This window comes from Apteryx rowi, unplaced genomic scaffold (genome assembly GCF_003343035.1).
Source record: "Apteryx rowi isolate R43461 unplaced genomic scaffold, aptRow1 scaffold_103, whole genome shotgun sequence".
NCBI lineage: Eukaryota > Metazoa > Chordata > Aves > Apterygiformes > Apterygidae > Apteryx > Apteryx rowi.
Window position 1 is genome coordinate 2,150,694 of NW_020447231.1, and position 15,349 is coordinate 2,166,042.

The 15,349-nt window shown below is 40.0% G+C and overlaps 1 protein-coding gene across 1 annotated transcript in view; it reads left to right on the forward strand.

Annotated features, from left to right (window-relative positions):
- Positions 1-1,561: 1,561 nt before the first annotated feature.
- Positions 1,562-15,349, forward strand: part of TSGA10 (testis specific 10) — a 34,422-nt gene continuing 20,634 nt past the window's right edge. The window contains exons 1-9 of the mRNA XM_026065939.1: positions 1,562-1,594; positions 5,114-5,228; positions 5,559-5,678; positions 9,355-9,570; positions 10,216-10,422; positions 10,905-11,060; positions 11,732-11,905; positions 12,066-12,143; positions 14,282-14,433. Coding sequence (XP_025921724.1) covers positions 9,400-9,570; positions 10,216-10,422; positions 10,905-11,060; positions 11,732-11,905; positions 12,066-12,143; positions 14,282-14,433 — 938 coding nt within the window. The 5' untranslated portion in view covers positions 1,562-1,594; positions 5,114-5,228; positions 5,559-5,678; positions 9,355-9,399. The remainder of the gene's footprint in view (positions 1,595-5,113; positions 5,229-5,558; positions 5,679-9,354; positions 9,571-10,215; positions 10,423-10,904; positions 11,061-11,731; positions 11,906-12,065; positions 12,144-14,281; positions 14,434-15,349) is intronic.

Below are 15,349 nucleotides of genomic sequence, written 5' to 3' on the forward strand. Positions count from 1 at the left end.
ACCCATGTCTCCATCTCCATTCACAAATAACTATGAAGAATGGGACTATTTTTTGAGCAAGTCATTTTCTTGTCTGTGGAGGTCTGTAGTAGAAAAGTTTGGCTTAGCTCCCCCTCTCAGCAAAATAGCTATGCGAAAAGATACAGTAGCAAGCAGTCGCTCAACATTAATTCATCTGTAAAACTGAAAATAAATCTGAGCACTGTTTCTTGAATTTAATAAAGTTTATTTAGGAAATATATCATAAATCAGAAACCTGATTTCTTAAAGTTTGCTTTTGATAGATAAGACTTAAAAACCTGTCAAGATTAAAAAAAGTAGAAAGAAAAATCATTAAAATTTATATGAAGTCATTATTAATAAATATTCATAAATGTTTATATCAGACTTATCAGAGTAAAAACTTGTTTCCATTAATTTCATACAGGATTTTACAGTGCATGTGTTCTTACATTTTTTGGCCTCCGAGTCAGGTTTTTGTACRGTTTTTTTAGTTTCTTATCTCTCATTTAGTTTTGCCTCTAGCATTTCAGTCACACACAACTGTAAGGACAACAGGTATTATGATCATCTTTGAAAGCAAGACTAAAGAGAATAAAAGTACACAGACCGCAGGCTTGCTACACAAAGCTATTTAGATATGCCGCTGTGTTGTGTTTACTATGTCAGAAATTGAGATGTCCATCACAACTGTTTGGCTTCTGTCCTGCAGCAAACCCAGCTCAGGGAAACTGAACAGCCTTAGTGGCAAGTGTAATACAGTGAGAATTTAATGTTATGGATAGCTCTTCCTTCAGGTGGCGAATGCCAGTACAGAGAACTAAGTCAGGGTTTCAAAACCAACCAGACTAGCCCAGGCTTTCACTCTGCTACCTGGAGGAAAACTACGCACCTCTCTCCACAGTTGTGCTCTCTCTGTAGAGAACTTCCTCACTGCTTCGACCGCGGGGAGACAAGGAAACGTCTGCTCGTGCGAAGAGGCCCAGGTTCCTCACACGGAGGAGGGGAGGAGCCTTCAGAGACACAGGGATGCTTCTCCTCCCCTCTCACCCAAAGCATACAGGGTAGCAGGGCAAATTACAGGACCCACAGACGGCTCCGCACTGCTTTTCCCCCTCCCACTATCTTCCATCTTCTGCCCCCTTCCACAGTGTCTTGCCCCTTTTCTGCACGCCCCTTCCCTCCTTCCCACTCTTGTCAACGCTGTGCTCTCCCCGTTACTTTGGGAATGAGCCTGTAGGGGTGGGCCATCGACGCCGCACCCCCGCTTCCCTCGGGGCGGAACAGGCGGCACCGGCTGCTGCGCCCCGGCCCCCGCCCCAGCCCGGCTCTCGGGGGCGCCGTTAACGGAGCGGGCGGACGGCGGGCGCGCGTGTCGTGGGGGGGGGCGGTGGCAGAACGCCGGCGCGCGCGGCTGCTGGGGGCGGGCTGCCAGGAGCCGTTGGGCGAGCGCGCGGCAGCCTGCGGCGGGGGACGCGACAGTTGGGGAGCGGCGCCCCTCCCCTGCTCCTCCCCCCCCCTCCCCGCCCGTGGCCGGGAGGGACGAGGGCAGCCTGGGCGCGCGCGGCGGGAGCGGGAGCGGGCGCGGCGGCGGGTGAGTGCCCGGTGCCGGCGGGGCAGGGGGGTGGCAGCCTCCATGAGCGCCCGGCGGCCCCCAGGGCGCCGGAGGAGGAGCGCGGAGAGTCGCCGCAAGGTAGAGAGCCGGCGGGGGCGAGGTGGTGCGCTTGGCTCCTCGCGCGGGCGAAAGGCACCACCGCCGGCTTTTACACCAGGAAGGGCCGCAAGCTCGGGACGGAAAGCTCAGCAGGTAGTTTGTAAGGCAGCGAGGTGGGGCCCGTCTGAGAGTCAGAGGATCTTCACTGCCGTGGTGATAGTTTGAACTGCCARGTAACAGATGAGAGCCCTGGGAGGAGGGTTGTTTTGTTTTCTGTATTTTCTTAGAGATGCAATTAGGTTGGTTTTCAGATGATCACACTTTTTTTTTAGTGTCTGTTTGATATTTAATTGTAGGTATTTCATGTATGTTTGTCTGTGCACACTCAGTGTTGTACTGGTAAAATACATAATTTTCAATGAAAAATCAGAATTCAACAGTCCTGAGTAAAAATTACATGCTTACCATATTGCTGCATATGTTATTTTTAAGTATATTTATACATACACACAGTTTGTTTTTAAAGGAAATAGTATGTTTTTCAATATACAAGCAGCATTCTTTAAGGCGTTGTGAAAACTACTGTTGTTTTTATAAGATCAACCAGGTTCACTTTAAGGTGTTTAATAGTACTCTCAGGAACAAACAGGAGGATTTAGAGGTCAGCGTGCAGTTACAACACTACAGTCTCATTGGGATCACAGAGATGTGGTGGGTTAGCTCACATGACTGGAGGGCTGCAGTGGATGGAAACAGGCTCTTTAGGAAGGGCAGGCTGGGACAGTGAGGAGGAGGAGTTGTCCTTTATGTGAGAGAGCAGCTGGATTGAATGGAGGTCTGCCTAGGGGTGGCTGATGAGCCRGTTGAGAGCTTATTGGTGAGGATTAGCAGGCAGACCAAGATGGATGAGGTTGTGGGTGTTTGCTACAGACCACCTGATCAGGAAGAAGTAGATGAGGCCTTCTTCAGACACTGGAGGAAGCCTTGTGTTCACAGGCTGTGGGCCTCATGGTGGGCTTTCACCACCCTGATATCTGCTGGAGGGACTACACAGCAGGGCACAAGCAATTTAGGAGGTTTCTGGAGTGCATTGATGACAACTCCCTGACACAGGTGATCAAGGARTCAGTGAAGGGAGGTGCTCTGCTGTACAAACAAGGAAGAACCAGCTGGATATGGAGTTTGGGGGCAGCTTTGGCTGTAGTGACCATAAGATGGTGAAGATCAGGATCCTGAGAGGAGGGAGCAAGGCAAAAAGAATCACAACCCTAGACTTCAGGAGAGAAGACTTTGGCTTATTCAGGGATCTGCTTGGAAGAATTCCATGGCAGACTATCCTGGAGAGAAGTGGAGTCCAGGAGAGCTGGTTGATTTTTGAAGATCTCTTTCTCCAAGCTCAAGATTCATCCATATCAATGAGGAGGAAATCAAGCAAAGGTGGCAGGAGGGCTGCACGGATGAATGAGGAGCTCCTGACAAAACTCAGAGATACAGGAGATGGAAGCAGGATCAGAGGGCCCAGGAGGAATACAGGGACACTGTTCGAGCATGCAGGGATGGTGTTAGGAAAGCCAAAACCCATTTGGAGTTGAGTCTGATGAAGGACACAAAGGGCAACAGGAAAGGCTTCTRTGGGTATATCAGCAGCAAAAGGAAGACTAGGGAAAATGTGGGGCCACTGCTGAATGGGGTGGAAGACCTCATGACAAAGGACAGAAAAGCCCGAGGTACTCAATGCCTTCTTTGCCTCTGTTTTTACTGGTAAGTACAAAGGATTCAGGAATCCTTTGTCCCTGAGACCACTGGGAAAGCCTGGAGCAAGGAGGACTTGCCCTTGGAGGAGGATGATCAGGTTAGGGAACATTTAAATAATCTAGATGTTCGCAAGTGCAAGGGACCTGATGGGGTGCACCTGTGAGTGCTGAGGGAGCTGGCCAATGTCATTGCAAGGCCCTTCTTGATTATCTTTGAAAGGTCACACCAGTTGGTGAGGTTCTTAAGAACTGGAAGAAAGCACATATCACCCTGGAGCAAATCCTCCTGGAAACCATTTTGAAATATATTAAGGACAAAAAGGTGTTTGGGAGAAGTCAGCAGGGATTTATGAAGGGGAAATCATGTTTGACCAACCTGATAGTCTTCTATGATAAATTGTCTGGCTTGATGGATGAGGGGAGAGCAGTGGATGTTGTTTACCTTGACTTCAGTAGGACTTTCAACACTGTCTCCTATAACATCCTCACAGACAAATGGATGAAATACAAGCTAGGTAAACGGATAGTGAGGTAGATTGAAAACTAGCTGAACTGCTGGGATTGACTCTGAGGGTTGTGATCCAGCCAGAGGCCAGTCACTAGTGGTGTACTACAGGGGGTCAATACTGGGGCTAGTACTGTTTAACATTTTCATTAATGACATGGTTGATGGGACAAAGTGCACTCTCAGCAAGTTGTCAGATTATACAAAACTGGGAGGAGGGGTTGACACACCAGATGGGTGTGCTGCCATTCAGAGGGACCTTGACAGGTATCTCATGGAGTTCAACAAAGCAAAAGGCCAAGTCTTGCACCTGGAGAGGAATAACCCCTTGCACCAATACATGCTGGGGGCAACCAGTTGGAAAACAGCTTTGCGGAGAAGGACTGGGGAGTCCTGGTGGACAAGTTAAACATGAGCCTGCAATGTGCCCTTGTGGCAAAGAAGGCCAACAGCACCTTGGGCTGCACTGGAAAGAGTGTAGACAGTAGTTTGAGGGACATGGTCATTTGCATCTATTTGTCACTGGTGAGACTACATCTGGAGTACTGCTGTCCGGGTCTGGACTCCCCAGTGCAAGAAGGACATGAACATACAGGAACAAGTCCAGCAAAGGGCCATGAAGATGATTAAGGGACTTGAGTATCTGTCATACAAGGAGAGGCTGAGAGAGCTGGGACTGTTCAGCCTGGAGAAGAGAAGGCTCAGGGGGATCTCATCAATGTGTATAACTATGTGATGGGAGGGTGTCAAGAAGAGTCTTCTCAGTGGTGCCCAGTGACAGGATGAGAGGCAATGGGCACAAACTGAAACATGGGAAGTTCCACTTGAACAGAAGAAAACACTTCTTCACTGGGAGGGTGGTTKRMMACTGGAACAGGTTGCCCAGAGAGGTTGTGGAGTCCCCATCCTTGATAACATTCAAAACCCCATTTGACATGGACTTGGCAACCTGCTCTAGCTGACCCTGTGTGAACATGGTATTTTGTGCAAGTGCAGTCCTTCAAGGTGCCTGATAAAAATTCTATTAAATTTGCCTGAGGCAGGATCATACTTATGAAATTAAAATCATTTTCTATGTAGTATTTTAGAGGAAGAGGCTTGGGTGAACCCAACATTTAAAATGAATTTTAAAAATGTTTCACCACATTGTATGTTATGATTGAATGGTATGTACTTTGTCATCTTTTTTTTGGATTCTAGGATCTAACTACATTGTTTGACAGCGTTGATCAGAAGCACAGCAAACATTTCCTGTCCAGGAAGGCCCAAGTTTGCAAATACTTGTATGCATTGAAGCTAAGATTATTAAGTTACAGTATGTCAAAAGCCAAGCACTTCTGTACATTTATAAGATTATCATCACATATATTTAATATGCTGCAATCCACATTCACATAGTTTGGGGCTTTAGTCAACACTCAGTCTTATTTCGCAGTGGTAATACATTTAATTTTTTTTAAATGATTGCTTCATACTCTGAAAGGTTCTRTTTTGAGTGTATTTCTATTTTTTCTTTAGACTAATACTAAGRCAAACATCTGTAGGAGCATATCACTCTTTACTTTCAAAGTGATTCAGTTTATCACCAAACACAAAATTGCCAAAACACTAGAAGTAATTACACTGTTTTTTATTCTTTCAAAAGGTAACAATAAAAGAAGACAATTTGGGTTTAGGAGAGCCAGTTTCTGAAAGTGAGAAATCTTCTAAATTGGAATGCTGGATTAAGAACAAAGACAAAACAATCCATAAACRGGATTTGAAGGTTCTGTTTTACTTTTCTGCTTTAAATTTTTAGTCTGAATTCTGAAAATACTGTGCTTGAATACTGTAAAAGYCTGTGCTCTGCATGATGCATTGGATCCCAATTGCAAAATCAAAATATCTCTTTATGAATTACTTATATTGAGGAAGATACAGTTGAGATGCTATTGCTGTGCTCACTCTGTCAGAATGGAAGAAGAAGAAAAGGAGTATCTTAAATGATTAATCCCAGAAATACTTAGAACCCCAAAACAGCTGTGGGTACTAAATCAGTCCAAAAAAGTTACTAACTGTTAATTCCTTTGGTCATGCTAAAAAGCCTGCTACAAAGGTCTTCTAGTGCTACATGAAGCTTAGAGTGATCTTAATATAAAGTTTCCTCCTGTTAGGGATGGTTGCAGTACCACAGTTCAGAGAATGGTGGCTAAAGGTGTTAATTGTGGTAGTTAAATCCACTTTATGGCAAGCATAAAAATAGTTGTTTTAGAAAGTATAAATATTATCGTGTCTTTCAAAAAGTTCTGTTTCACAAGATGAGTAAAAATAGTATTTTGAGGGAACAGTTGTCTGTCTGTGAATCTGAGTCCTTAATGCTCAGTAAGATGCTGAAGGTATTAAAAGCTTGCAAGTTCTCTTTGATCTGTTCTGTTCCCTTTCTGGGAAGGCTAGAGAGATGCATATAACTGCAGAAAGTTGTCAGCTCCTCTTTCAAGGATAGTAGAATATTAGGATGGTGTTCACCTCATCTAATTTGATGCGTCAACAGTGATGATGTATATCCTAGAGGTGTCTAGGCTGTCTTTATTGGCAGAGGAAGGAAATAGGTATTTCTATGGCATGATTCATTTTAGGATGTATGTCAAAAATGGATCATGTGAATCACATTCTAGAAATGCTTCTTTGTAGATACCCAAAATTAAGTTGGCTGAATCTTACTCCTAAAGAATGCTATCACATATGTTGGTGCTTAAAAACTCCTTGAGGCTGATAGTCAGACTTAGTGACTGAGATTTGCTTCAGATGAGATTGAATGTGGTAGTGATATGACTCAGCAAACCAGCCGCCCTAAATTTCCTTGAAACTTTTGGATCTGAGTGTGGAGAAAAGCTGTTGTGGTCATGCTGGTGATGATAAAGAACTTCTGTTGGTGGATAACTGAATGTTCATATTCTCTTGTTAGATCTGTTGGCTACTGTCTGTACTCTGAGTAGCAGACTGACTCAAGTGTTAAATAGCCCTGTGAACTGTGTAGTAAAAAGCAGTTAAGGCATCCGCGCTTGTATGGTTATAGGGTAGCACTGCTGTACTTAGCGTTCACTCTGTCTCACTTTGGCTCTTTCATTCGTTACTGTGGGATTCACTCCAGTGATCTAATTTTATCATAGTTATTCTTAGAAAGCAGCCACAGAGCACTAAATTTTCTCTTCCTTTTTTATTTCGAAGTGTTTGTGGAGTTGGTGATAACTAGCTTCATATCCCTATCTTAATTCAGCTACTGCTGTTTAACTCCTGTCTGGGGTTTAAATGGAATTTGCACATACAAAAATGTTTCTGGCCTTATTTTCTATTTGAGAGGATGCTGATAGATGGAGATAATTTTGCAAATTATGTCCATGTGTCTTACTGATATATATTTCCTCTATTTTTAGAAATAAATTATGTGCTTTTGAGTCTTCTGCTGCTACTGAGTGATATAGCAAAATGAAAAGGAATGCTGGAAATGGTAGCATTCTCTTTCYGAGTTTATATTGCTGGAACAGGCTGTCATGAGCTAGGACAGAGTGCAAAGACATGACAGGAGCAAAGGTTGTTTGTACTTCATGGTTTTTGTTAGTTATGAATCTTTTTGGATAGTATGGTGTTGGTTTTTGAGGCTATAAAGCCTTAAGTGATTTGTAATTTTGTCTGCTTAGACACTGCTTTGATCATATAGCACAATGAGCACAATTGTAATTAGTTAAGATGCTCAAATTAAAATTCCTGTTGGTATGAAGGAGAGTAAATTGCTAAGAGAGTTGCTAAACAGTTCCGTGAAGGACCATTACTTTTTCAATAGTCTAAATATGATAATTCTGAGTATATACCAGAACTTTCTTGCTTATCTGAAAGTGAAGGGGAAAAAATGATACAGCTTGTTTGTATGGAGTCAAAAAACATTTTTGATATTGTCAGTTATTTTAGGCTTGAGGGTGCAGACCTGACTCAGACTTTGATTTTTGTCATTTTAAACATCGTTTGTGTTTTGTATATTCAGATGCAGATGAAGAGAGGGATTTAGCTTCCCTGCCCTTCATAGCACTCCTCTTCCCACATCATCTACTGCAGGCACCACTGTGAACTTCCTCCAGTAACAGCAGAGCTGTATTCTCCCCAGTTTTATAACTTGATGAGGAGTGGAGGAAAAAACCCAAAACATGGCAGTACAGATGCTGTCTCTACTCCTCTTTGTGAATAATTCCTCTATTTTATTAAAACTACTTAGATTATCCATTCAACCACTTCATATTTATCAAGTTTATAACTGTATTTAGTTATTAACTTTGTAGCATTAGCTGAATCAGCTTTGGTGGAAAAAAAATACAATGAGAATTGATTCTTAATTTCTTTCACTGACTCTCTTAATTTATTCGTGTACCTATTGARCAGAAGAAGTGGCAAAATTTAGTACTACAGCATGTCACATGATAGAGCCCACCCAGAAAGGTTTTTTCATGAAGCATCTTTCAGGTCTTCCTGAATAATTCAAAATTTATTTTTGTTCACTGCTAGTAATACCTGAAGAAACACTGATTATTGGAATGAATGAATCTCATGGAATGCAGTATCCAAAGTTACTAAATTCTCATATATTACAATATGCAACACTAATGTGCAAACAATAGGGTTTTACATAACACTATATCCAAATCTTGATTAGGCTGGGATCTTAGAAATCTGAGGACTCRGAAAACTAAAAAGCTGTATCAGGCAGTGATGCTCCTATAAACTGAGATGTTCAAGATAAGTTGATAGTTGACAGAATAGTTAGCAAAAGTTAGCAACTTTTTGTTTTTTTAGAAAAGGCCATATAATATTTTTAAAAACAAATTTGTTTCAGGGAAATTATTAATCTTATACTGATTAACTGGTGAATTAATATTAATTCATCTATTACTTTTCTACTGGCCTTTCTGCATGTGTGAAGGATATGGACCCATGTCATAGAGGATGATGAATGGCACTCCTAACATCTAACAGACCTATAGTGCGTAAGGCCTTGAGAGACATTTGCTCTCCCGCTACTATCACAAAATAACTGTAGTGGCAGCCCAGCTTGAGAAAATGACTGTCAGTCTGCAATATTGAAAATTACATCACACCTGAGTCCAAAAAGGAGCATGCATTGCATGTAGAGAGGACACCCAGGAAAGCTGCTGATCAAAGCCTAAAAAAAAATTATAAGTTACTTAATTTTTTAGCATGAACATTAAGGATCTGATTCTCCAGTGTCTGGATCCCTTCAAAGTTAATCTATCCAAAATGATGCTAGCAGTGTACATGTTTTAATTTGTTAATACTGTATACTGATTTTTTTTCAGTAAGTAAAAAAAAAAGTCTAAATTCCTTTTTGTTATGAAATAYTGCCTGCAAATCCCTGAAGATGAAGTAAAATACTTTATTCCTCCTGGTCCCAGTAGATTGAAGATCTGAAGAAGAAAAACCATGATGTAAGGCAATTCGTCATGCAACTGCATGATAGGAAGGAGGTGGCTGAAAGTCAAGTGGATAGTTTGACCTATAAAAATGACCATCTGCGTAAAGAACTTGCTGTAATTGACAAACTCTCTGAGCAGCTGGAAAAAGAAAAAGAACTGCTGTTGAATACCGCTGATAAGGAGCTTGAGGAAGCAAAGGTATCTTAGAATTAATATTGTGCAGTAGACCTTCTGGGCTGAGTTTCTAACATTCATCTCTACTTTCAGGTATGTTTGCTGGGATGAAATAAAAGTAGGTTCTGGCCACTTTTTTTCAAGTATAGAATGGTTGAAAGATGAAAATCACATTTACAGTTGTGAAGAATGTAATTTCAGCACTGGTTACTTTTGATTTAATAGGATAATAGAAAATAGCATTTTATGCACATGCAATTACGTGATTTAATAGTAATATTCAGATAGAAGAAAGGATGTTCTTTGTTTGCCATTAATGTAACTGCATACTTATTTCTTTATCCCCTAGGTGTAGTCAAACTGTCCCCATTTTCAAGTTTCTTGGTAATACAGATCTAGGARAAGGTATCCCATGCTTCCTTTTTCATTCACTCACCTGAGAGTAACTCACCTTTTACTCTTTTTCCTGAACCTGGACTGTATCTGAAGACAAAAATCAAACTGATTCCACTCTAGATTAAGTTTACTATTGCTAAATAGCATGTTTTCAGCCTAGCCGAACTAGAAAACATGTCCAAAATTTTCCTTCAGACTAGAATAATTAAGCTAAAATGCTGGATTTGCAGTAGTGTTTATGAAAAATGCATCCCTCTCTCAAATTTTTGCTAGATCCAGGTTATTTTAGAARCAGAAGCTGAAAAAAAGCAAGGGAWGTCACCTTCAAGGCTTGATACCTTTATTAAGACATTGCAAGAGGACAGAGATTACTATAAAAGTGAGGCTGATAATTTGCAGAAGGTACTTAGAAACGCATCTTCAAGTCCTAAGCAGAAGCCTACTTGTGGCAGCATGTCAAAAAGATTTTCAGCCATCCAGGTGAGCTTGGAAAACACTGTGGGACAGAAAGAGTGCATTTCTTTTAAATGCTCGTTTATGTGATGCCACGCTACCACCGCCATAATTACCAGTAAGAAAAACTAATTGATTATGAACAGAAGGTTGCATATGATGGGGAAACAGCAAATAACATGTAGTTAACTGCTGCTTCACTCTGGATGTATGTATATCACTTTAAGTAGTTACTGACAACTGGTTACATTTTAAATATTTCTTAAGATGATTGATAGTACAATYTTGTGATAGCCTTTTGCTGCTCAAAATAAATGTATATTTTAGAAAATGGTATGYATATCTGGTCTCTAGTACTAAGGGAGATGTATGTACAGCCTTGACTGTCTTTAAGTTTTTAGATTGTAGACTTATTAAATCTTCTATAGAAATTTCCAAACCAGAAATATTAAGAAGGCATATCACATTTTGTTTCTCTACTTTAACCTTATGTAACATTATTCTTTAAGGGAGCGAGTTCTGATCCAGAAGTTTTGAAAATATTGAGAGAGTGTGAAGAACATAAGTCAATGCTGGAAAAATATGAGCGCCATGTGGCAGAAATTCAGGGTAACATCAAGGTTTTAACAGCTGAAAGAGACAAAATTGTCATTCTTTATGAACGGGTAATTTTATTTATATTAGTGTGATTAATGAAATAACTTAAGGTGATGGACAAGAAAAAAATCCTATTCTGTTTCTTTTTTTAAAAAAATAGGCTGCAAAGCATTTATTTAAAAAATTTAAAAAAGTTTTGAAAATTCTGTGATTTTAATCTGTCACTTAAATACAATTTTATAAGTTTTGAATAAGAATTCTTTCCTGAATCAAAGAATGTATGTATTTACTTTGTCTTGGTATTGCACAATTTCTGAGATGCTCCGCACTACCAGATGTGCATCTCATTATTAATTCCAGTTATAATATTTCCCCAAACCAGAAGATTTTACAATTTTGAAGTGTAAAACAAAAATATTTCTACCAAGCACCTGAAATGGTTTGATTTGAAAATATTACTAAAGAGTCTCGTGAATACTATAGGTTAAGTTTTTTGCTCTTATTCTCYTCTATAAACCTATTTCATTGCTAAAAACTAAATCTGCCATGATGTGAATTAAAAAGATAATGAACGTTTTCTTCACTGATGATTGCTTTTTGCAAGCTTTTTAGAATGAAAATCCATTTTTTACTGAGCAGTTCTGATGGAAATTCTTTAACCAATCCTATCTGTGGTTTATGTATACAGTAATACACTGTCTACTGCATATTTCCAGTATACTGTTGTTTTTAATAACAGGCACAGGAAGAGATATCCCGGCTTCGTCRGGAAGTTATCAAATGCCCCAAGACTACTAAAAGTACTGTGACAGCTCAAGCTATCCTAAGGCGTGTGGAGACAGAAAGGGATACAGCGCTGTCTGATTTCCGAAGAATGACTACAGAACGTGATAGCCTCAGGGAGCAGTTAAAGGTTTTTTTTCCACTCAAGCTTATTTTAACATGAAAATTGTTTAGCAGTGTAATTAGAATTGCTGAAGATTTCTGTTCTAATATTGAGAGTAAATTGCATTACACRTCTGTGATGAGTTCTGACTTGTTCTGTATGTGATTTTTTTTGTTGTTTGTTGCAGATTTCCCAAGGGACTGCATTTAATGAGAAGGCTCACTTGGAACAGAGAATTGAAGAGCTGGAAACAACAGTTCAGAATGTAAGGGAAAGTAATTATTTATGAAATTGTAAAYGTAATACAGGTGATGTTTATGGTTAATCCTGCAGGACCAAACTGATTGCCTTCTGTGATTAAATGACTGGACAAGGGGAGAGCAGTGAATGTCGTTTACCTAGACTTCAGCAAGGCTTTCAACACTTACCCACAATATTTTTGTATCCAAGTTAGGATGTTATGGTCTGGATGAGTGGACAACTAGATGGGGAAAGACTTGGTTGGATGGTCGGGCTCAGAGGGTTAGTGGTATGGATCATATTCTACCTGGAGGCTGGTAAGAGAAGTGATTGTCCCCCTTTTCTCAGTACTCGTTAGACCACACCTAGAATACTGCATTCAGTTTTGCTGCCCCCAGTACAAAAAAGACATTGCCAAATGGGAGTGAATTCAGTGGAGGGCCCCTAACGTGGTAGGGGCTGGAGCCCTTGCCCTGTGAGAAGAAGCTGGGAGAACTGGGCTTGTACAGCCTAGAGAAGAGGTGATTACAGGGGTATCTAAGAGCCACCTGCCAGTACCAGTCTGTCAAGAAGACAGAGGCAAGCTCTTCAGYGGTGCGTGGTGGAGGGATGAGCAACAAGTGGCATAAATTGAAGTAAGAAGGGTTCAAGCTGGATACCAGGAAACACTTTTTCCTCATGCAGCAGACGAGCAATGGAGCAGATTGCCAAGGGAGGCTGAGCAGTCTCCATCCTTGCAGGTTTTCAAGACCCAACTGGATTAAGCCATGAGCAACCGGGTCAGACCTCAGAGCTGGCCCTGCTTTGAGCAGGAGGTTGGACTAGAGACCTCCTGAGGTGCCTTCCAACCTGAATTATTTTATGATCCTGTATTGTTAAGGCCAGATCTGTAATTATACTGCTCTGACAAGTCCTTTTTAAGTTAATATGGTTTAAGTTACTTATAGGTGCAATTTTTGGCTAATATAAGGCCCTCAAATAGAAAATAAAAATATTAATAAAATGTATATAAATCTTAAGTGTATAGCAGTCTCTAGAACTTGATTTTAAATAGATAAACAGTGATTTTTGTAGTGTCTCTTTCTCCTAGATCCTGTGGCTATAAATTCTGATCATATTTGTCTTTCCCCTTCAACCTGTTAAATACTACCAAGCTTAAAAAAGTAGTTCCAAGGATTATAATATTAAACTGTCTGCATCCATAATGAAGAATACATTGTAGGCTTAAATAGTTCTGAGTACTCTGAACAGTAAATTAGCTTTAATCACATGCTTCACATATGGTGTGTAGTGTATTTTGGGAATAGTCCTGTTTTAACTACATTGTTTTCTGTCTTCAGTTTATTTGGTATCCTTTGAGGGCAATACTTCAGTATTCAATTTATTGCACTTAATACTGAGAAAGTTACTGCATGCCCGAGGCTTATTGGTTTGCTCTTAAGTGGTCTGACCTTTGATTATAATAACACAGAATTTGGTACAGAAAGAATCAGTAAATAAGCTGAGGGRTGAGATGAAACTTTTTTTTAACCTTGGAAGAGCTGATTTGAAAGAGTTATCAAATCAAATGCCGCTTTTTTTTAATCTAAATTTTAATATAGCTTTTCCTGAGTACAAACGAGTTTCTGGAGCAGTTCTTTGTTCTAGGTACAAACTTACAGGCTTTATGGTGGTAATTTGACCATATGGTGCTTTATGTAATTGTTTTACAGTAATTTCTCTATTCAGGTACCAGCATAGCTATATGACTTAGTAGAGGCCTCAATCTATCATTTGTAGTGCTGTATCCTGAACTGTGATTTCTCCCTTCTTACAACCATAATAGTGTCTTCTGTCCTCACTGAAAGCTTTTAATGTTGATGAATGCCAAACTTTTTTGTACTTGGGCATAATTACAAATTTGCATTAATAAACCAAAATATTCCTAGAGATCTGAAAGACAGGCAATTGACTGTACTTGAAGGGAAAGTGGGAACCACATTTCAGTTCTTTGTCAGATACCTTCATTAGGCTTTGAATCAGGCCCTGAGTAAGGGAGATACCTGGAGATCTCTCCCTCGGTAAAACATTTGTGTTAAAAATAGAGTAGAAGTTGAATTAGTAAGAGAAATGCTTTGTAGAAATCAGCTTTTTGCAACTTTTAATGTTTAATTATATTTATAGCTAGACAGTGAAAGGTTAGAACAAATGTCCAAACTGGCGCTAATGAAAGAGACTGTAGATTCTCTGGAAACGGAGATGAAAACATTGGCAAGAAGAACACTGGACTCTGAAACTGAATTGAGCCGACAGAAAGTTGAATGTGTTTCACTTGGGTAAGTAAAGGTATACAATTACTTTAGTTTAATGAATAACATGAGTTTGTTGGTTTTCATAACTGTTATTTAGGTCAAAGCAAAAGGAATTGGTAATGGTTGTTCTTATAAGCCATCCTACTTTTTCAAATGAACTTGCTTTCCTTATGCTTTATTTACATGTAAAATTTTCTTGGTTTGTTGATATTCAAGGCATGCTGAAAAAAACCTTCAGTGAAAAAGTAAAATTCACTCCAACATAGGTTTAGGAGCTTTCTGTTACAGGTTGTGAAGCTTGATGTTTTTTGATGTAATTGAGTAGACATTGAACTTTTTTTTTAATAAATTGTTTTCAGTATTTTTGTTTGTTTTATAGAAGCAAGCAAACATACATAAACTAATAGGTCACATGTTTAGTTAGTTTCAAACATCCTTTTCTCAGTCTCAGAATTTTTTCAGGAGGAGGAAACTAAATTGAAGCTTCACATAAGGTTTATGGCCTGCTGCTGAGTTGGTGCTCCTAACCATCRTTAGGAACACGCAGTAGGACTAGACTCAAGTGAAGCCTTTAGGGAAGAAGGTCAGTGAGTGCAAGATAAACATCAGAATTTACTTAGTGGAGGTGAAGATCAAGCGTTTGTGAAATTTGTGCAGAGAGAAGAGGACTAGGTCACAGAAGCATCTATGGGCTRGAGAGTGACCAGTTTGCAAGAGAAGATCCCGAGGCTTTTTTTCTTTAATTTCCTTAAATATAACTCAAGCAAATATTCTTCTAATCCTCTGTTTCCTTACAAGTGACTGATGTAGTTGTTTCATGGCTGTTGTAGTTTTTTGTTGGACTTTGATTGGCAGGAAAGCTGGATGCTAGAGCGTGATATTGTGAATCCTAATGGTGCTGGCCCACAGTGCTTCATTAAAGATGCTATGATTTCTAAAA